This window comes from Macrosteles quadrilineatus, unplaced genomic scaffold (assembly GCF_028750875.1).
Source record: "Macrosteles quadrilineatus isolate MER2022 unplaced genomic scaffold, UCM_ALF_1.0 Scaffold_1__1_contigs__length_201487025, whole genome shotgun sequence".
Taxonomy (NCBI): domain Eukaryota; kingdom Metazoa; phylum Arthropoda; class Insecta; order Hemiptera; family Cicadellidae; genus Macrosteles; species Macrosteles quadrilineatus.
The window spans coordinates 53,364,583-53,386,127 of NW_026542594.1; the positions used below are offsets into that span (position 1 = coordinate 53,364,583).

Genomic DNA, 21,545 nt, shown 5'->3' on the forward strand with positions numbered 1-21,545 from the left:
ATAACTTATTGATCGGCATATCGATTATTTCATTCCACATATCAAGTTTGGTTGGTTAGTTGGGTTAACCTAACCTAAACATAACTAACCGAATGAAATAATCGATATAATCTGTAGCTTATAGGCTATTGATATTTCCATTTGAATGAGATTAAAGATTGAGACTAAGGGCCCTTTCACACGAGGCCACTGGTGGCCGCCACCGGTAGCCGCCACTGGTTGCCCGCAACAGCTTTAACATTATTTTAAATGGGACCTTTCACACACAGCCACTGTAGTTGCCCGCCACTACAGAGTGGCCGAGCAGTGTCTCCTCGCGCAACTGCTAGTCGGCAACCGCCGGCAACTGCAGTGGCGGCAACTCGTCGCGGGGCATTGAATTAAATGGGAGCTTTCACACGTAGCAACCAGTGGCCGCCACCGTGGATGAGCGCGCAGCTCCTATTTTGAATCAGTTCACGTGCAGACTGCAAAGACAAACGCACTATGGTAGTTGTTGAGTGTTTTCGTGTTGACTTGTTTGTTTGTGAAAATTAGTGATTAGAAGAAAAATAAAGAGGACGTTGCTGAAAAAGAAAAAGACAAAAGAAAACAACAGAATAAGAGAATAAACAAAATAATAGAAGACAAAGTGGATACTGAAGATCTAATTTGGGAAATTGAAAAGTAACCGGCAATTTGGTATAGTACGCCTGTGTCTTTGCCTTATTTTCTTTATTATCAACGCAAGAAGAAGGAGATGTTCATTGTACAACAGCATTTTCACAACTACCATTGTACAGTGGCTGTAGTAAAGTGGCTTGTAAGTTGCCTGTATCATCCACTGCAGTTTCCCGGCCGGTAACTGGTGTGGCCTCGTGTGAAAGGGCCCTAAAGTGCAGCCGGCCACTAATTTTAAAAACATATGCCAAGGCCTAGGACCTAGGATAGGCCTAGGCATATCTACAAATTAATTTGATGCCTTAATGTAATTAACTATACCTCTAGCCTAGGCCTCTAAGTTACAGGCCAAGCTTAACTTACCTACCTTAAGAACTTTATGGTAAACTAAGGCCTTAAGTTAGTGAAAATTATTAGGCTACATTTCTAGAATAATCTGAAATATAAAGAAGATAAACACCACTTCAGGCTAAATAACTTTGGAAAGTTCAAGTATTACTTTGTACTCATTCTATGTTTGTTTGTGTGGATACCTAACCTAGGCCTAGTAGTACCTTGATTTGGAAAAATTATGGTCCATTCGCTTACTGACAACTGGATTGTCTTATTTTGTAACAGTCATAACATTTACTCCGATTTCTTTAGACTGATATCTAAAGAATAATATCTGAGAATAGAATCATAGATGAGATTTGTCTATAAAAGAAGTCTGCGCTTGGTTAAGTCTCGTGGTCTCATTCATAATTTCCAAATGCAGTAAACGAGTAAACACAGTTTCAATCATAGAGTAAGTAAAATAATTTATAGATCTAATGTAACGCCAGAAAAATTTAAAAAAACCGACTATGATAAAATAAAAGTTGAAATCACAGCAACTAAATCAATGGAATTACTAACTTAAAAAAAAAAACAATGTAAACACTAAACAAAAATATTTTGGTAATTTCATGGCAGACGACGGCTGATTTAGCACTAGTGATTTTGATTTTGCTAGTCAAATGAAACACTAAAGAACCGAAAAAAACATGTCAAATAACAAACTTTATTGAGTTAAGTTAAATCGGAAACATTCACAAAATTTATTCGAATATAGTTTATTAAGAACTACACAAAAAAATATATCCGTGGTACAAGAATCAGATTTTTTAATGCTGTAATAAAAAAGCCTTTTATTAACAAAAAAATAACATGGATTTTTTTAAAAGTCGATACTGAGTCCTCAACTTCGTTTCGTCCAATAATTTGACATTTAATTTAACAAAAAAATGTTATATTTAAGACCGGAAGGGGGTTCCTGACCCCCCACTGGTGTAATGACATATTTAAAACTCATTAACATCGTAGAATGGGTTTTTTACAAGCCAGTCAAAAACAGTTTTACTGAAACTTGCTTGTCTAGCTGTTTGTCCTTTAAGAGTTAGTTTATTAAACAGCCTAAAGCGGCCCACACACTGGGGCACATGTGACGTGCGAACAGCTCGAGGCTCATGGGCCCCTATGTGTGGGTAAATGTGCACATGCTCGCGATGCACATGCGAGGTGCCTTGTGTCTGCCAATTTTATTCTATAGTGACTTTGCTAGCTACGTTAAAAATAGTCCTTAGGCCTACTAAAAATACAAAATGAAAAACAAATTGTTGAAAAATAACAAGGTCACGATACAATTGTGTTTATTATAATGATATCAATAAAACTGTTGTGTTTGATGCTCACTATTTGCTTCGTCAAGATAGTGGTGCGTGCGCATGGGTCTCTGGTGTGTGGTCACCATGCAAGTTGCACATGTGCCTCAAGCCGCTCGCTTCCTCAATAAATATTTGGTGACTTGTCCTGGTAAAGTGGTAATGGACCTGATTTGATAGCGTAAGATTTTTATAATTATGTTTCACATAGACTAGACAAATAAAAATAGGCCTATACATATTTACAACAGTGGGTATTTTAAGTTGTTTAAACAGAGGTCTATAGTGCTCTGGGGAAACTGAGTTTGACAAGATCCTAACAGTTTTTTTTGAACCTGTAACAAATCCTGAACTTTAGAGCTATTACCCCAATACAATAAACCATAAAGCAACAAGCTTTGAAAGAAAGCAAAATAACATGAACAAAGATATTTACATGGAAGCTTACTTTCAGGCATCTTAACATGTTAACCACCCTTGATAGTTTTGAACAGGTTTTTACAACATGATCAACCCATCCTAACTTTGGGTCCAGATAAAACCCTAGAAGTTTAACGGAGTTTTAAGGGTGTTTAAATCTAAAGAAAAAGTAATTGTCTGTGTTTTATTTACATTAAGAAGAGATTTGTTAGCAGCATACCACTCAGGTGCTTCTTTTAAAATTACAGTATTCATTTGGTTAGACAAGACTTCATGATTTTTTCCTGATGCAAAAAAAATTGCATCATCCACAAACTTGATTGTATTTGGAGATATGTTTTTGGACAAGTCATTCACCATTATTAAAACAGAAATGGTCCCAAGACCGACCCCTGTGGCACTCCATACATCACCTCGGGTTTGGTATCAGCAGACTTTGTGTCTCCTATGTACCTTTGTACGTCTTCTACGTAACTGGTAACTTTTCTGGGCTCTCGAACCCTAAAAAAACACTTTGGTCCTGATCTTTAGGTTTATTGGCTACTTGTCTAGATCTCCAACCCTGGAACTTAGAAACAAACATTTCTAGGCCAAAAGTCTGCATTGAACACCTTGTCTAAGAGGGTTGACGACAATCCTACTTTAAACAAAGGGTATTCTTTTGGATACTTTCATGGTAGCTTTTCTACAACAAAACTGTTTATTACTAGATGTTTGATTTTTTAGAAAATCAGTCAGGTCACTATATCTTGTGTTGAGGGTCTAAGTCTAGATACCAATAAGAAAACTTTCTTATCCACTATATTGAGGTTATGGTTGGCTTACATATTTCCCGTGATTTTTCTTTCCTTTCGAACGTTAGGCCTATATTTTTTAATTTAAATCCATGTGTGTTGCCCCTGAGCTGTTGGACATAATGTAAGACTAAATTACTTACGTAATTCCCGTCACAGCTCAATAAAATATGTCTATTCAGGACATGTTTCGGTGTTTGTTTAGAGTCTGTCCCTTGCTACCTGTGCGGTCGGTTATCTTTGTTAGAACAGGCCTGTTTTTTAAATGTTTAATTGTTTTATGTATTTATTCGTGTCCGTACTGTGTTTATCTTCTGACGATGTTAACAACTGATCAACTCTATGTACCTGAAGCTGACGATGGTGTTTTAACACCGAAACATGTCCTGAATAGACATATTTTATTGAGCTGTGATGGGAATTACGTAAGTAATTTAGTCTTACACTATAGTTTTCACCTACCTTCTTGGTTGATTTTTAAAATTCTCTGGATTTATCAATCTAAAAATTGTCATTACGGCTGTTTGCCATCAGAACAAAGTATTGTAGTCGCCAACGACTTTAGCATAATGTAGGTTTAGGTTTAGGAGCCGAGAGTAGGTTTAGAGAGCCTAAGCCAGTAGGCCTTGTCAAAATATTTTCTTCTGTTGAAGTTTCACCATGGTCGGAAATTGGACTTATAGGCCTAGGCCTACTTTGGTTCATGGATGTGGTTGATAGGTTACTTTTGATAATCTTGTAATCATTTAAGACTAAATCCAGTTTACGTAGCTGTCCGACAATGGCTAAGTTGTCCGTCGCTAGAACTTGTACAATATTCAACCGTTTGTTTAACAGGCTACTCCATTTAAGAATTGTCATCGTTTACTTCACTGTGTGTGCGTCTGTTTGCACAAGTTTCACAAGACTATCTTACCGGGTTTGATAACTTTTTATTCATTTCTCTTTCACTAGTATTTTAGCACATTTAACATGGTATTTTACTTTACAATAACCTTCTCACACCAAAGATTTGTCAGATGTAACAACAAATTCATTGCAGCAACCACAACGAATGTCTATATCTGCCGCCATCTTGCTCAATTCCTCTCTAAGGATCATTCCATAGTAGTTTAGATTAACTGTTGGCAATCAACATTTGATGAGACCCTCAAATGTTGTTGATTATCGAGGAAACCTAGCAATGGTCCAAAACACCGGGTCATTTGGAATTTTTAGAAGCCAACCTCCTTTTTTGACACAAGTCATAATCCAGTGCGCTCGACTCCCTCCGGTATGACCACATACTTTAACATTCTAGGTTTAGGTGCAAATCAATCATGTCGTTAAACAGATAGCCGAACACCAATACCTGCTTGTTTCGTTTTCAGGTGACCGAGAACACAAGACACTAGTACGTAAATTCAAATGAAACATGGGCATAGGGTTAAAAGATCTTTGAAGGGTGGTGGGGCGCGGGGAAGGCAGATTTTGACCATCGGTGCAACCGGGTGTCAGCCTTAATAACTTACATTACATGAATAAACGAGTGAACCTAATAGGTTTTCTATGTTGGGGGGGGGGGTTGAAATTCCGGGACATACAAGTTGGTTTGCTAGCCTGGAAGTCAATTTCCAGGTCGTAAATTTGAGCTGAGAAAACCTTCAAGCTGAATCATTTTTACTTTTAACACTGTGGTTCATGGGGATTTCTAAATAGTTAATCAAGGTTCAAGCTATTGAGGCCCTACTATACTTAGTTGGTTTGAGCCACCGACAGAATGCATGGATGTAAATTACTGATTTATGTCCAACATGCCTACTTCTTAACCGAGTCAAACTGATAGTATCACATCAACTATATCAGTAACAAAAATTAAGGGAGACATCAACTATATCAGTAACAAAAATTAAGGGAGGGGCTAACAGTAGCACACTCTGTAAGTGACTCAGTCAACGATGTCCTTTTTGAATGAAAAAAGGCTACAGCTGGTCCTTATAATTATTTACTGTATTTTAGTATCCCGAATTTGATACTAAAACGCTGTTTGAACCTCTCAGGTTCCATAGCAAATATATGTTGTTGGTTGATGTTTGATTCACATTAATAAATTAGTCAAAAATATAGATATTATAAATTGGAATAGAATATCTGCATTTATGCAATCCAATGCGTCGCAGATGCACACACTGGATCGCATAAATGCATGTATTCTACCCCAATTTATAGTATTTAAATGCGATTAGGAGCCTAAATTCAAAACAATGAATAGGGATATGTTTCATTAGTTTAAGCATAGACAAAAATAATTAAACATAGACCGTCAGCTGTGCTGCGGTTACCATAGGTTCTGGCGCACACCGCTTGGAGCGACATGTAGTTACGGCATACACGCTATGTAAACTACAGCGGTGTGCGCCACAACCTATGGTAACCATGGTAACCGCAGCACGGCTGACAGTCTATATTCAATTCTTTTTGTCTATGATTTAAGGTAGGTAGTAAAAGTTTTGCATTATTAGCAACTTTCCAATTTCCCATTTAGGAAACAAGCTATTACCGCAGTAGGCCTAATGGTAAGGGCTGGCGCGCACAAGCCCGACCACGACAACGACTCCTACCGGTCAAATAAGGCCAGTTTTAAAATATGCGTATATGGAACAGCGCACACTGGTCGACTGGTCGGATCCTGGTCGCGCGACCAAAGTCCATGCAGTTTGGTCGGGCCCGACTCGCTAGCTGTTGCAGCCAAAAATATAACACATTGTAATGGGACGACGCGCACTACCCCTGACTTGTCTCCGACCCGACCAGTACATAACTCAACCCAAAGTATTCCTAGATCAATATAATGGTAAGTACTTGTTTTTTGTGTGGTTTGAGAAGTGACTTCTTTTGTAAAATGTGCCAGGATTTTGACACTGAGTGTTTTATTATGAATGTTTATGGGATATATCAGCAGATTATGGCTTCAGAGGGATGAAGAAGGAAGCTTTGTAGGAGATCACGCTGATGTTTCGTGGATGTGAGAACGTTACTCATTCAGCTACTCCTTCAACATCCATCTTGACACTGAAGTTTGGTAAACATTTTGTTGCCTTGGTCGGGTCTTGCTCTGGTCGCATGGTGAACGACAACAACCTTTCGGGTTTGTGGTTGTGATCGGGCTAGTGCCCGCCAGCCCTTTTTGAGATCCAGAGGCCAAAAACACCGTTGAAATTCATATATATGTAATTAAGTTTTTGATTTCAAACGTGGAAATCCTTTTATAAACAGCACGTCTCATTTAAATATACTTCTCTAAAAACATTAATTGTTTGCAGGATTTGAAGACGAAGCAAACCAGTGGAGGTGAAACGGTACAACTCCCTCCATTGTTTATGTGTCATGGTGAACGTGATGATCTGGTCAAGATGGAGTGGGTTGAGGAAACGTTCAACACACTTACAAATCTCGGAGTCACTGCAGAATTCCACCGCTTTCCAAACATGCTGCACGAACTGAAGAAAAAGGAGTTGGAAATGTTATACGGCTGGATAAAAAATAGGGTAAAATATGAAGGGATTTGATTATGGACTTGAGTTTCAATTCATAGTACTGTAACATTCCCAGTCTTCTATTTTTAGTCACTGGCACTTTGATCCTTCTATGTGTGTCTTAATATGACAAGAAGTGGATGTCCAACAATAGGTTTTGTAATTTGGCTTGTCTTTACGTACTTGATGGTTACCATTCAATAAGTATACTAAGCCCGCACAAACCCACAAGAAATCGGTTTTCTGAGGTCTTCTGAGTGTCATGGGTACACTATTTTACCTGAGGTTTCTGTCCTGTTTCACTAATCACTATATTTATGACTTCTTCCATGGTATTGGAACAATAATACCAGAGATAAGTATCAAATGAGAACCCAAAGCATTAAGAAACCCAAAGAACTAATTTGATTCAAAACATTTTGATAGCACTTTAAATCAGAAAGTGAGAGGAGGGGGATTATGCCTTATAACCTGAACAATCACTATAATCGACTACTACTATAATGTGGACCATTAAAATGTACACAATGAACTACTATGTTTATTTTTTTTTCCTACAGTTACCTAACAATGTACATGTTCTCTCACTGATTTGAGAAAGCAAAGTGGTCAATTTGTTCATCAGTGAGACAATGTTAACTTTGTCTCACTCTAATTACTTTGTCTCACTCCAGATTTGCAACGTGAAGGCACGAAATAGTGAGCGCGTAACATGCAGGCAACGTCGTATGCGCGCGAAATACGTTGGCAGCACTGGCTGTAAATCAGCTGGTCAGCTGTTGTACTGTTGTATTTGTCACTTTACATTAAATGTTATGTTAAAAGTTCACTTCTGTGTAAAAATAGGTTATGTTTCTTCACCAATTTATTTGTTTTATGGTAACTGTAGGAAAAGTATAATGTGCAACTCGAGTTCAAAGTACAATTGCCTCACTCGAGAAACCATTCCTCACTCGCCTACGGCTCGTGATTAAGGATATCTCTCGAGTGAGTCAATTGCTCACTTTTCTCACTAGTTGCACAAATAACTAATTTTATATCAGTCTTTGACTTTTTATATCTTAGATAACTTTCATTTTTATATTCAGTGTCTTGATGCTGTAAAAAGCCTAGATATTTTATTTAGCCAGATTCAGGTAGAGTATTTTGTATTGTGTAATAGTTCTATAGTTGTGAAAAAACTCAGGCAAGAAGAAGACTTACAGTACTGCATGTAGGTCAATCTAATTACATTATTTTTTTATATGCTGTATATCAACTTGGTAGAGAAATATATTTTTATTCTCCTCTAACTGGTAACAGTTAAGTTTTGCTGTTAATTATGGTACTGAATCCAATCAAAATTGTTGTTGATTTTGTACTATTCTTGTTAACTAATGTATTATTAAAAAAATTATATTTATTAATAAATAATTTGTTTTAAAAACTGTATAATTTCTTCAAGCCCAACATTTAGTGTGTCACTTTCTTTTAGTCAAGTTTTACCAGAGACAAATAAGTTCACGTCTAATATTATATTACCTTCTATGTCAGTATAGTTTTGTGACTGCCAGATGCAACGTTAACAATGCTCAGATGGAACAGTTTCTCTTAGAATCATTATAAGAAACGGAGAAAACGTTCTACATACCAATACAAATAATAATAAAAATCACTCAAGAGATACTTACAAAAGTGACTGCCTTTGGAGTTATCTCCCTAGTTCAGAGGTCAATAAGGTAAGAGTAAATATTTGTGGATTAAGTATAGAGGTGTAATAAATCCATATATGCCATAGAAAAACATTGTTATTACATATATACATTTACCATTGATTACAGAGACACAAATATTTCAATGCTCGTCTTTCACTTCTGAAGTATCATGTTTATCCCAGTCCTTGAGTTTTGAGCTCATCATAAAGTCATCCCTTAGAATCGTCCAAGTTGGATTATCTGCATCCTAGGAGGAAGAATGTTGGCTATAGTTGACTTTGAAGCAAATTAGTAAAATTACATTTAGATTTAATAGTATACTTATAAACTATATTAGCGCTGTCCAACAATTTACCTGTCAACTAGCTTTTCACCTCTCTGTGGCATACAATTTTTATTGAACCTATTTCTAGAACGTGATTAAAAATTCTTAAAGGCTTATCCTACACAGTGGACCCCCTCTTAACCGACCTCCCATTAACCGATAGTCGAATTATCTGCCCTCGCTTGTCAAATATTAACAGTTTGTTTTAACCGGCCTAGTTTTAAGAGCAGTTCGATTTAACCACCGCTTTCTAGGAATCTCAGCATTTCTGCGGTGATAAGAAAAATATATAAAACTCTACAGGATGTTTCAGGATATAAATAAACATCCTGTCTCGTAACGAAATTGTTGATTCTATCTTAATTTCGACAATAAGTTATGTACAACTGTATTAGGATGGATTTGGAAAGCATCAATTAATATTACTAAACATATTAAAATAAACATTTTTATTGACTCTTACCTACAACTATAATTTATTCCACTGAAAGTATTTGACTTTAACGTAATTTGGGTTTGTTTATGATGGTCAATACTTAAGATAAAAATATGTATCATATGTTTAGTTAGTTATTATTTAGTTTATTATGAAAATAATGCACACACCACTTCAGAATTATGATTTAATTCAAAATGAATAGCACTTAATTTTTTAGTTTTTCGGGATTGGCCGTTTTAACCGACCCTTTGAGTTATGCGAACTAAGTCCAATCCCGTTAAAGAGGGGTCAACTGCACTATGATACGAGTAATGTTTGCCCGAAAAACTATTCCAAAAGCGGCTCCTATTTCTTCTAAATTGTTAGAAATATCTTAGTTTGAGGCTAAAACAATACCTATAATAGTCTCTGTTATGAGAAAATTAGTTTTTCCCATTTTTGTTGTTGTTAAATTTAAATTAAATTTTAATATTATGAACATTGGCCTTATGAGTTGCCAAGTAGCCACAACTGTATACAAATTAACAAGGAAAATGTAAATAAAAGACTATAAATAACATATGTTCATAACCATAAACAGTATACTAGCAAATCACAAAAAAAACAGTAATAAAGAAAAGTTCATTCCGATGAATACCATTGAGCAATGATTATACAAGCAGTGGGATAAATACAAAGTCTTTTTACTGCAACACATTACACTAATATTGAACTAAGAGTCTTATGGAAAAGTCATGGCTGTTGTATAGTGGTTAGACTTTAACATAAATTCTTTATTTAAGTCATATGTTTTCTAATTATTAAAATGTTAGTGTTTACTTTCAAAAATGTAAATACAATATGAGTTGAGTGAGTAAATCAATGTGAAAACCAAGTCCACTTTTTCTGAGTTATTATCTATAATTTCTTTATGGTTCTTCTACGCCACGCGATATGATCCAGCAAAGAGTAACAACATTATTGAAACAGAGGAGTACAGTGAAATCATCTCTCACCAGAATCAAAACCTACCTAGAAAATGTGAGTAATACCAATACAGATAGGGCAAACCTGATTGTAAGGCAAGAAAAACTAGATGAACTATTTGATCGGTATCTTCAAATTCATGAAGAAATTAGCAGTATAGATGAGGAACAAGCTAATGATGACATTTTAGGAGCTTTCGAGAATGATTATTTTGCAACTAAAGCTAAATTATTAAATTTACTGGGTGAATATCAAACTAATGTCCCTAATCTAGTTCCCGTTCATTCGATTAATTCTATTCAACAAAGTGTTTCAGTTGACCCTATTCCTCAAGTAAAATTACCTAATTTGCATCTACCATCATTTAATGGGAATATTGAGGAATGGCCTTCATTCAGAGAGCTATTTATATCTATTGTCCATGACAACCAGTCGCTTCCAAACATCCAAAAGCTATTTTATCTCAAATCTTGTCTAAAAGGGAAGGCACACCAACTATTGCAGTCACTTCCGTCTACAGATCAAAACTATTTTGAGGCCTGGGACATTTTAAAGCTCAGGTATGACAACAAAAGGCTGATTGTAAATTCTCACCTAAAAGGATTATTCAGTCAAGTACCTTTACAAAATGAGTCCTCACAAGGACTTAGAAAACTAGTTGATGAATCTGAAACCCATATTAGGGCTCTAAAGTCGTTAGGTGAAAATGTAGGTGAATGGAATAGCATACTTGTGTACATACTAACTAGCAAATTAGATAGTGAGACGAGAAAACAATGGGAATGTCCTTAACTACACAGGATAGTCCTAATTTTGAGCAGCTAAAATCGTTTCTTATCCAAAGAATTAATGCCTTGGCATCCTCAAGCATATCTAAGACATCTGCATCCAACATTAGTCATTCTAATAATAGAGGTATTCAAAGTAAAGGGTCATTTAACCAAGCAAAGGGAAAGTCTTATTTTACTCATGTTTGTGTAATCTGTGAAAAACCTAATCATGCAATTTATCAGTGTGACGAATTTAGTAGCATGAGTGAAATTGTGAGTAAATTATGTTTTAATTGTTTAAAACTCAACCATTCTGCTACTGATTGCAAGAGTTCTACTTGCAAACTGTGTAACTGAAACCATCACACAATGATTCATATTGAATTGAAAAAGGAAATTGGCAAAACATGTGACAAGAATAAAGTAACATCTAACTCTGCTAGTCATAATGCGTCTGAACAAGAATTTGCATCTAATTCTGTTGATCTAAGTAATGCAGAGGACCCAATGTCATCATCACAAGTTTTGCTGTCGACTGCTAAAAGGAGAACGTGTAAGAGTGCGTGCACTACTTGATTCAGGTGCACAATCTAACTTTATAACTAAGTCATGCGCTGATCGATTTGGCTTAAAATTTTTAAACTCTTCAATAACTATTAATGGTATAGGACAATCGAAAACAAAAGCATCAAAACGAGTATCATTAAATCTTTTTTCAAGAGTTAGCAAGTATTTTACCAACATTTCAACAGTAGTTTTGCCAACCATCTCCACTAAACTACCTGCTGAGACTATTAACCACACCAACTGGTCTCATCACATCTCTACACTTGTCCTGGCAGACCCGGAGTACTACAAACCAGGTGAAGTCGATCTGCTATTGGGAGCAGAAGTTTACTTCGGCCTTATCATTGAAGGAAAGATATCAGGTACCAAACAAACACCTACTCTTCACAATAGTGTTTTGGGCTGGATTGTTTGCTGGCAGGTGTGAACAGTGTGTGTTGTTATTCATATGTGTTTGAGAACATATGGTATTAGAATATTATTTGTTTAGTTGTTGTTGGTAAACATTCTGAATCTTGATTGATTGTAAAAGCTACCTAATAAAGTATTTGTCTTATTAAAACTATATTTTAACTTAACTTACGATAACACTACATGGTGGCAGCGGGTTTTTTTATTGTTTTAGCAATACAGTACATAAAGATGAAAGGTTTTAGTGTTCCTTCCCCAGAACATTTTGATTTTAAAGGAGAAAACTGGTCTAAATGGAAAACCCGTTTCTTGCGCATGAATGAAGACGAACCATATCAGGTAAACACCTTACTATATATGATGGGCGAAAAGGCCGAAAGCATATTTGAATCATTTAATTTGACATCTGAGGAAAGTAAAAGTTTCAAAACTGTTTTAAAAAAATTTGATACATATTTCGCTCCTTCTAAAAATGTAATCTTTGAGAGGTACATGTTTCATACTAGGGTTCAACATGAGGAAGAGCGTGTTGAGAGTTTGATTCATGATCTAAATGAGATGGCTTCTAGATGCGATTTTCCTGCTTCTTATAAAGATGAGGCTATACGAGATCAACTTGTTGTAGCGATTAGAGACAAAAGTTTATCTGAAAAACTACAAATGAATGCAGATCTAACACTCAATTCTGCTGTCTCAAATGTTAAGCAAGCCGAATCGGTTAAAATTCAACAATCATTGATGAGGTCCAGGTCTTCTAAACATGCACTAACTGCAGATAAAGTCACTTCAAGGACTTGGGGCACTAAATTTGCTCAGAAACCTCCAGTTGATTCCAATGCGTCCAGTACCAATTACTACAATCAATGCCAGTGGTGTGGTAACGCTCAACATGAACGACCAAAATGTCCTGCCCGGAATATTTTCTGTCGAAACTGTAACAGGAAGGGCCATTTTGCTAAATGTTGCCAGTTCAAAAATGTCAAGGAAATAAATTCAAATCCTCTTCAAGATGAAGTTATTAAGAGTGACAAGTTTGTGGGGTCTATTAATCCTCAAAAGAATCCTAAAGCAAAATGGTCTGCTGAAGTTAAACTAAATGGAGTATGTATTCAAGCTAAGATAGACACTGGAGCTGACGTTTGTGTCTTGCCCCAATCACTTTATAAGTTGAAATTATTTATGTACCCACTAAATTCAAGTAACAAAGTTTTAATTGGGCCTAACGGATCTGTCCTTAATATTTTGGGCGTATTCGAGGGTACAATCCAATACAAGGATCAATATTGTAAGTCTCAGTTTTATGTAATATCTGGTGCTGATAGAACCCTTTTGAGCAATGAAGTTAGTGAAAAATTGGGTCTAGTTAAAAGGATGTTTCGAGTCAACTCAACTGGCTCATTTGATCCCTATACATCATATCCTAAACTTTTCAGCGGTCTTGGTAATACACAAGCTCATTATAATATAAAATTAAAGCCAAACGCTGAACCGTACTCTCTCAAAGTTCCAAGGCGTGTTCCCCTAACCTATAAAGATGCTGTAAAAAGAGAACTGGATGCAATGTTGGATAAAGGTGTTATCGTGAAAGTAGACACTCCGACTGACTGGTGTTCACCTCTTGTCATTGTCCCTAAAAAGGACAATTCAATAAGACTTTGCGTAGATTTTACTAAACTTAATGAGAGTGTTAAACGAGAACTATATCCTGTGCCCTCTGTAGACTACACTCTGGGACAATTAGATGGTGCTAAGGTGTTCTCGAAACTAGATGCTAACTCGGGATATTGGCAAATACCCATAACAGAAGAAGCTTCATATCTTACTACTTTCATCACACCTTTTGGAAGGTTCAGATTTTTACGACTCCCTTTCGGGATTTCCACTGGTTCAGAAGTATTCCAGCGTCAAATGTCTGAATCACTTGAAGGCCTTCAAGGTGTTGTTTGCCATTTCGATGACATCACTATATACGGGAAAGATATGGAAGAACATGACAAAAATTTACATAGTGTTTTGTATAGGCTACAGGAAAAGGGCTGGACACTTAATAGATCAAAATGTGTGTTCCGGCATGACAGTATCAGTTTACTAGGCCACCTTGTAACTAAAAATGGTATTAAGCCAGATCCCTCTCGTGTTGAGGCTATCCAAAAACTCAAGACGCCAACTAACGTTAAAGAAGGAGAATTCTAGGTGTTGTCAATTACGTAGCAAAGTTTATTCATAATTTGGCAACCATAGTTCATCCACTACATGCTTTACTGCAAAGAAATACAGAATTTGTTTGGGGGCCTGATCAAGACCAAGCTTTGGAAAAGATTAAACTGTCATTGATGTACGAACCGTGTCTCGCTTTATACAGCATGTCTAAAGAAACCTTCCTCTCAGCGGATTCCTCGTCATACGGTATTGGAGTTGCACTACTTCAGCTTCAAGAAGATGGAACTAAACGTCCTGTGGCCTATGCTTCGAGAAGTTTGTCATCAGCCGAACGTAATTGGGCTCAAATAGAAAAAGAAGCCCTAGCAATTGCATGGGGGTGTGAACGATTTGAACACTTCATATTAGGGTTGCATTTGCATATTGAGACAGACCATAAGCCCTTGCTCTCCATATTCAAGATAAAAGACTTGGACAATATTACTCCCAGGCTTCAGAGAATACGACTCCGACTGATGAGATATACATATGATATTACCTACACGCCCGGCAAACAGTTGATTTTGGCTGATGCACTGTCTCGAGACACAGAGAACTCTGAAGAGGAATGGGAACTTACAGAGGAAATCCTTGCTTATATACAAAATATTGACAATACTCTACCATCAGTTTTGGATGAAAGGTTGCGAGAAATAAATCAAGAAACTATGATAGATGAAACTCTAAAACATGTGTCTCAGTATTGTGTGAAAGGTTGGCCAGAAAAATCTAAGATTCCAGAGGACGTATTGCCCTATTGGTATCATAGAGATGATATAAGTGAGCAAAATGGTATACTTCTCTTTGGAAGTCGTATTATAATACCAAATTCTTTAAGATCTAATGTACCCTAATGTAATAAGAAGTATTCATGAAGGACATCAAGGCATAACAAAATATAGATCTTTTGCAAAATTGACTGTGTGGTGGCCTCGTCTTTCTCAACAAATCAAAGAACTAGTAGAAAATTGCAAGATATGTGCAGAAAATCGAGCTACGAGAGCAGAGCCGCTGATACTAACCCCTTATCCGGACAGACCTTGGCAAATAGTGGGTGCCGATTTGCTGAAGTGCAAAGGTCACTGGTATCTCTTAATCTCAGACTATTATTACAGGTTTATGGAGATTGCTAGACTAAATGACTTAAAAATGGGCACTATTGTGACATATACAAAGTCCATCTTCGCACGTCATGGTGTACCTGAGAGAGCAGACTGTGGTTCCCAATTTGACTGCTGTCAATTCAAACAACTTGGTCGTGATTATGGATTTAAATTGATTACATCAAGCCCAAAATTTCCACAAAGCAACGGCTTCATCGAAGCGCAAGTAAAAAACTTTAAGTACCACTTAGAAAAAAGTGATGATCCCTACAAAATGCTACTTATGTTAAGAGCAACCCCTCTAGAAAATGGGAAAAGTCCAGCGGAATTACTTTTCGGGAGAAGGATCCGCACTTATGTTCCAATAATGTCTGATCAACTAAGACCCTATCTGGTAGACGCTGAAAAATTAAGGGAAAAGGAAGAAGCAAGAATTGATCGTCAAAAGATTTATTTTGACAAAAGACATAGAGCCACAGAACTGCCTACTCTACCTGTCGGAGCTCAAGTCCATATAAAGGACAGGAATCAAGAAGGAACTATATTAAACAAACATCCTGCACCTCGATCCTATATCATTCAAACGCAAGATGGTTGTTTGCGGAGGAACAGAAGATCACTGCAAAGATTTAGCACTACTATGCCTTCTGATCACTCTCAACCAGCACTGCAGACCAGTCCTTCCGAACACCTCAGAAGAAAAGAACCTTTCGATCATCCTGCAATGGCATCGCAGACAAATCCTTTAGCGAATCTAAGAAGATCAACAAGACAATTCAAACCTACCCGGAGGTTCGATCTTTAAAGGGGAGATGTGTTGTTATTCATATGTGTTTGAGAACATATGGTATTAGAATATTATTTGTTTAGTTGTTGTTGGTAAACATTCTGAATCTTGATTGATTGTAAAAGCTATCTAATAAAGTATTTGTGTTATTAAAACTATATTTTAATTTAACTTACGATAACACTACACAGTGCCCAAATGAGACTGAGTCAACTTGCAATTTGACTATTGAGAGTCAACTTAAGCGATTCTGGGAAATCGAGCAAGTTGTTACTGATCCTGTTCTCACTAAAGAGGAACAATATTGTGAGCAGCATTTCAAGGAAAATGTCAAACGAGATGAATCTGGACGCTTTATTGTAAAACTACCATTCAATGAACGTCTAAATGAGTTAGGAAAATCACAACACATAGCTTTGGGTAGTTTCAAAAAAGTTGAACAAAGATTGTCATTAAATTTCGAGAGAAAACAGCAGTATAATAGTTTCTTACAGGAGTATCTGAACCTAGGACACATGGAACTAATAGGGAAGCTAAATTACAGTGAATCAGTAACCACCACAGGTAACATAACAAATTGTTTCTTACCTCATCACGAAGTAATAAAGGAGTCAAGCTCTTCAACCAAACTGAGAGTGGTTTTTAATGCATCCTGTCCTACAAGCACAAGGGTATCTTTGAATGATACACTTATGGTAGGTCCAAACGTCCAGCAGGACTTGTTTTCCGTCCTAACACGTTTCCGACTACATGAAATAGTTATGGTTGCTGACTGTGAGAAAATGTATCGCCAGGTGTTAGTTGATGAAAATGATTGTAAGTTTCAACAAATATTATGGAGGACAAACAGTTATGAGCCTGTCAAAGTATATAAACTGAAAACAGTAACATATGGCACCTCTAGTGCTCCCTTCTTAGCTACTAGGTGTTTGAAACAGTTATCAGAAGACGAGAAGACACGATTCCCTACAGCTTGCGCTGCTGCAGGCACGGACATGCGGCACGGGCATGTGGACGACTTACTAACCGGGTGTCACGATGAGAAGACTGCTCTAAGTTGCAGGAAGAACTTGATCAACTTTTACGTCCAGGAGGTTTCAAACTACGTAAGTGGTGTTCCAATAGTTCTGCTGTACTAGACAGGATACCAGAAGAGGACAAATAGGTTGGTGCTATGAACTTAGATTTAGAAGAGAGTAAACCTATTAAAACTTTAGGAGTTGCTTGGGAACCCAAATCAGACATGTTTCAAGTAAACATCAATGTCACAACTCAAATTAAATCCAGTTTAAACAAACGAGAAATTCTTAGGGCTATTTCAAGTGTATTTGATCCACTGGGACTAATAAGTCCTTTAGTAATAGTTTCAAAAATCATGCTACAACAACTGTGGTTAACTGGACTAACTTGGGATGAGCCGGTGAGTGAAGACATAGCAAAACAATGGGAGCAAATCAAAGGTGAGCTGTTTACTATCAATAGATTGTGCATTCCAAGACAAGTCACAACTCACAATTACTTACGTGAAAGTATTGAAATTATTGGATTTTGTGATGCATCCGAGAAAGCTTATGCTAGCTGCGTGTATGTGCATCTATTTCAACCAATCATGAGGTAAATGTTAATTTGCTTTGTTCCAAAACAAGAGTTGCCCCAACCAAACAAATTTCCTTACCACGATTAGAACTTTGTGGTGCCTTGCTTCTTTCTCAATTAAGTAAGGTAGCCTTTTCTCTAAATATTGATGTAAATAAGTGTTGTGCCTGGACTGATTCCACAATTGTTTTGTGTTGGTTATCTCAGTTGCCAAATAAATGAAAGACGTTTGTTGCTAACAGGGTGTCAGAAATACAAGACACTATTCCGCCTTCAAATTGGAATCATGTTAGTTCCAGCTGATTTGGCTACTACAGGCATTTCTGGTTCTCATCTGAAGCAATCTAGTCTTTGGTGGCATGGGCCGGAATGGCTAAGGCAAGAGAAATCAAGTTGGCCTCGAAATAACATGAATGTTAACTTAAAAGAAATCCCAGAGTTACGAAAAACATCCACTCAAATTTTGTTTTCCCAAGAAAAGTCAACTTTGCTTAATAGTCCAGGCGCTAAACGGGTTGAGTATGCACTGAAAGTCTGACAAAATTTGACTTTTGATTATTATTGGGGACATCTAGTAGATGAAAAAAATCGATGATGTCGCATTTCTAGGGTGGTCACAACTCGGGGGGGAGGGGGGGAAGTTGCGCGGGTCATCGGTTTACGTTTCCGCGTCTAACTCACAAACGGTTAATGATAGAAAGGTGAATTAAGCGTCTATCTACGCCTAAATATATTGTCTTTTAAAAAGGTTATTACAACCTTTCTTCTATCTCTTATACTTTAGGCGCTAATCAACATTTATTGCAAAAAATAAAATTTAAAAATACTTAAAAATGAAATATCGGAAATATTGCGCTTGTTTAGGGCATGTTACAAACTATTTATGGTTAGAAACACTAACAAGTAGTACAACAACACCAAGTTTAAAGAAATCCGTGCAAAAACAACAGAGCTACGTTGATTTCAGTAAGAGTAAACGTGGAAAATTCGTAGTAGTACAGAGGCGCGCATGGACGGTCACGTAGCCCACAGTCGATATAGGTTTGATGTTGTAAGTAACTATGGGGAAGCTGAATTTTTCTATGCTGTTAGACCATGTTGCGATTATCATTTTCCCGAAAGTCAACACTCCTCCCCCCTTGTGCTTTCCTCTAACCCCCCTTTTTAGATAAATTTACAGCCTCTTAGCAATTAAGCTATAACTTTAAAACGGGTAAGGATAATAATGCAATATTTTATTAATCATTTTGCGTTACGATAATCTACAAAAAGAATTATTAGATGAATAAATAATGAAGAAGATAGATGATAAAGAAGAAGAAAATGTGTTCATTGTAATAAAATATCAATACAGTGTTTTTTTATTTAAATGCAAAGAACAATGGTCAAAGACCGTCTGTTTTGTGTTAGACACACTGATTTTAAAATATTTTAAAACCGTTAAAAAAAATACCATGAATCACATACAATTATTCATAAAATAAACTGATTTCCACTACAGAACATACACAAATAGCACTACATACTAATAAAGATCAGATAACAATTGAATGAATAATAAAATTTAAATGTAGTCTACTGAGAGTCTGAATTTTTCCTACAAACAGTTAATAATTCATAAAACAAACCTGTTACTTTTATAATTTACTTTGATAGATACTTAACAAACAATATTTTATAATTTTTTTAAATTACATAGATTTTTCCAATTTTTGTATCGATATCTCAATTCTTAAATTTAATAATTATACTCCATTATCAATTCCCACCCTTTACTCCACGCCTCTTTAAGAAAATTTCCAAGTGCCCGCCAATCTTTGCAATTTAAAAATAAAAAAAACAACTCATACTCATTTAAATATAACTTGTTAGACCAAAAATTGGAGATTCTGCTATAAAAGAGTACACGTTTCATCCCGGTTGAGATTACATAGTGAACATACACACATTTTATTTTCCATATAGAGTTAACTTTTTATTAGACGACCCCTTTTAATTGTAAAAAATGTTTTTAGGGATGGTTACGAATAAAAAATATATATCCACAATTTTCCAATATGGCCAACAACTTTGTTATTTCTTATGGAACACGCTGTATTTTAGTATTCTTTTACAATTTAAAAGCTATTTTCTTATTCGTGAAATTTTTTCTCTAAACCTACCCCATTTAGGAATTACAGCGTGTTATATCTAAAAGAAAGGCTTGTGGTGTACATTCGGCATCCTGTAGCTTATAAACGAGTAAGTTGAGAGAGAAAGTGCAAAGAATAAATAAGTCACATATAAGTCCTCGTTCAAAAAAATATATAAAATACGTTAAAAAAAATACTGATTTTGTTGTTTTAAAAATGGCCACCATTTTCAAAAATGCTAGCTTACTTTGATATTGGAACAATTTATTTTATGGTTTTTTTTAAATGTAGATGTGATTTGAAAACTTGTTTATTCTTTGTATCTCCGCTCTTAAACTTACGTTTATGAGCTGTGAGGATGCAGGATGTACTCACAAACCATTTCTTTTTCGATGTAACTCCTAAACAAGTAGCTTTAGAGAAAAATGTCAAGAATAAAAAGGTTTAAAAGTTGTGCGTTTACATTCTAAAACAATCATAAAATACAGGGTATTCCATAGGACTAACAAAGTTGTCAGCCATATTGGAAAATGGCGAACATATTTTTAAAATTCGAAACCACTAAAAAAAACATCTTAAAATAAAGGGTAGTGTCCCACAAGAAGTTAACTCTATATCTCATAATAAAACAGTTATCTATTGGTTCACTTTAGGTGAGACACCCTGTATAATAAAATGAGGCTCTGGCGTACAGCAGCAAATGCACGATATTCATTCATATGTATCCACTACAGTCTGTATATGTACTGAATGAGCTACATAACGTTAATATAATCTATATAAAGCGGCAAATTCAAATACAAAAACCATAATATACGTAATTTTTTTCATTGTTGCGGTGCACAAAAAAGCCTGAATCCTGTAAAATCAATATACTGTACTATCTATAGCTACTATATGCAAACAAACTGTTAATAACTATGTATCATTTTCAAATGTAAACTATGCACCCCAAATTTTGTATCAAACATTTTGTTGTGCGACCTCGTGTAAAAAATCTACAAAGAAAAGTTTCATAAATTAATCCGTAAAAAATATTTTTTTATGTTTATGATATTTTTTTAACTATGAATATTTAGGATACCATGGTAAACACTTGTTGTAGAATATCGTAACGCAAAATTATTAATAAAAGATTGCGTTATTATCCTTACCCGTTTTAAAGTTATAGCTTAATTTCTAAGAGACTGTAAATTTATCTAAAAGGGGGGGGGGGTAGAGGAAAGCACAAAGAGTTAGGAGTGGGGACTTTTGGGAAAATGCTCATCTCAACATGGTCTAATAGAATAGAAAAATTCAGCTTCCCCATAGTTACTTACAACATCAAACCTATATCGACTGTGGGCTACGTACCGTTCATGCGCGCCTCGGTACTACTACGAATTTTCCACGTTTACTCTTACTGAAATCAACGTAGCTCTGTTGTTTTTGCACGGATTTCTTTAAACTTGGTGTTGTTGTACTACTTGTTAGTTTTTCTAACCA

At 36.0% G+C, this 21,545-nt stretch overlaps 2 protein-coding genes across 4 annotated transcripts in view; one reads left to right on the plus strand and one right to left on the minus strand.

The window, feature by feature from the left end:
* Positions 1–2,405: 2,405 nt before the first annotated feature.
* LOC128997071 (lysophospholipase-like protein 1) lies at positions 2,406–7,104 on the plus strand. Its single transcript, XM_054422653.1, has 2 exons — positions 2,406–2,501; positions 6,859–7,104. Exons 1-2 carry the CDS (start codon positions 2,406–2,408, stop codon positions 7,102–7,104), a joined length of 342 nt encoding a protein of 113 aa, XP_054278628.1.
* Positions 7,105–8,840: 1,736 nt separating this feature from the next.
* LOC128983092 (RRP15-like protein) overlaps positions 8,841–21,545 on the minus strand; it is a 69,960-nt gene continuing 57,255 nt past the window's right edge. For all 3 annotated transcript variants that reach the window (XM_054402249.1, XM_054402251.1, XM_054402250.1), the window contains one exon: positions 8,841–9,012. In XM_054402249.1, coding sequence (XP_054258224.1) covers positions 8,905–9,012 — 108 coding nt within the window. In that variant the 3' untranslated portion in view covers positions 8,841–8,904. The remainder of the gene's footprint in view (positions 9,013–21,545) is intronic.

Bases quoted from the DNA above. Each gene is read 5' to 3' on its own strand.
- LOC128997071 (XM_054422653.1), top strand. From the start codon at position 2,406: ATGGGTCTCTGGTGTGTGGTCACCATGCAAGTTGCACATGTGCCTCAA. The intron at 2,502-6,858 runs GTAATGGACCTG...AATTGTTTGCAG, and splicing joins TGACTTGTCCTGGTAAAGTG to GATTTGAAGACGAAGCAAAC.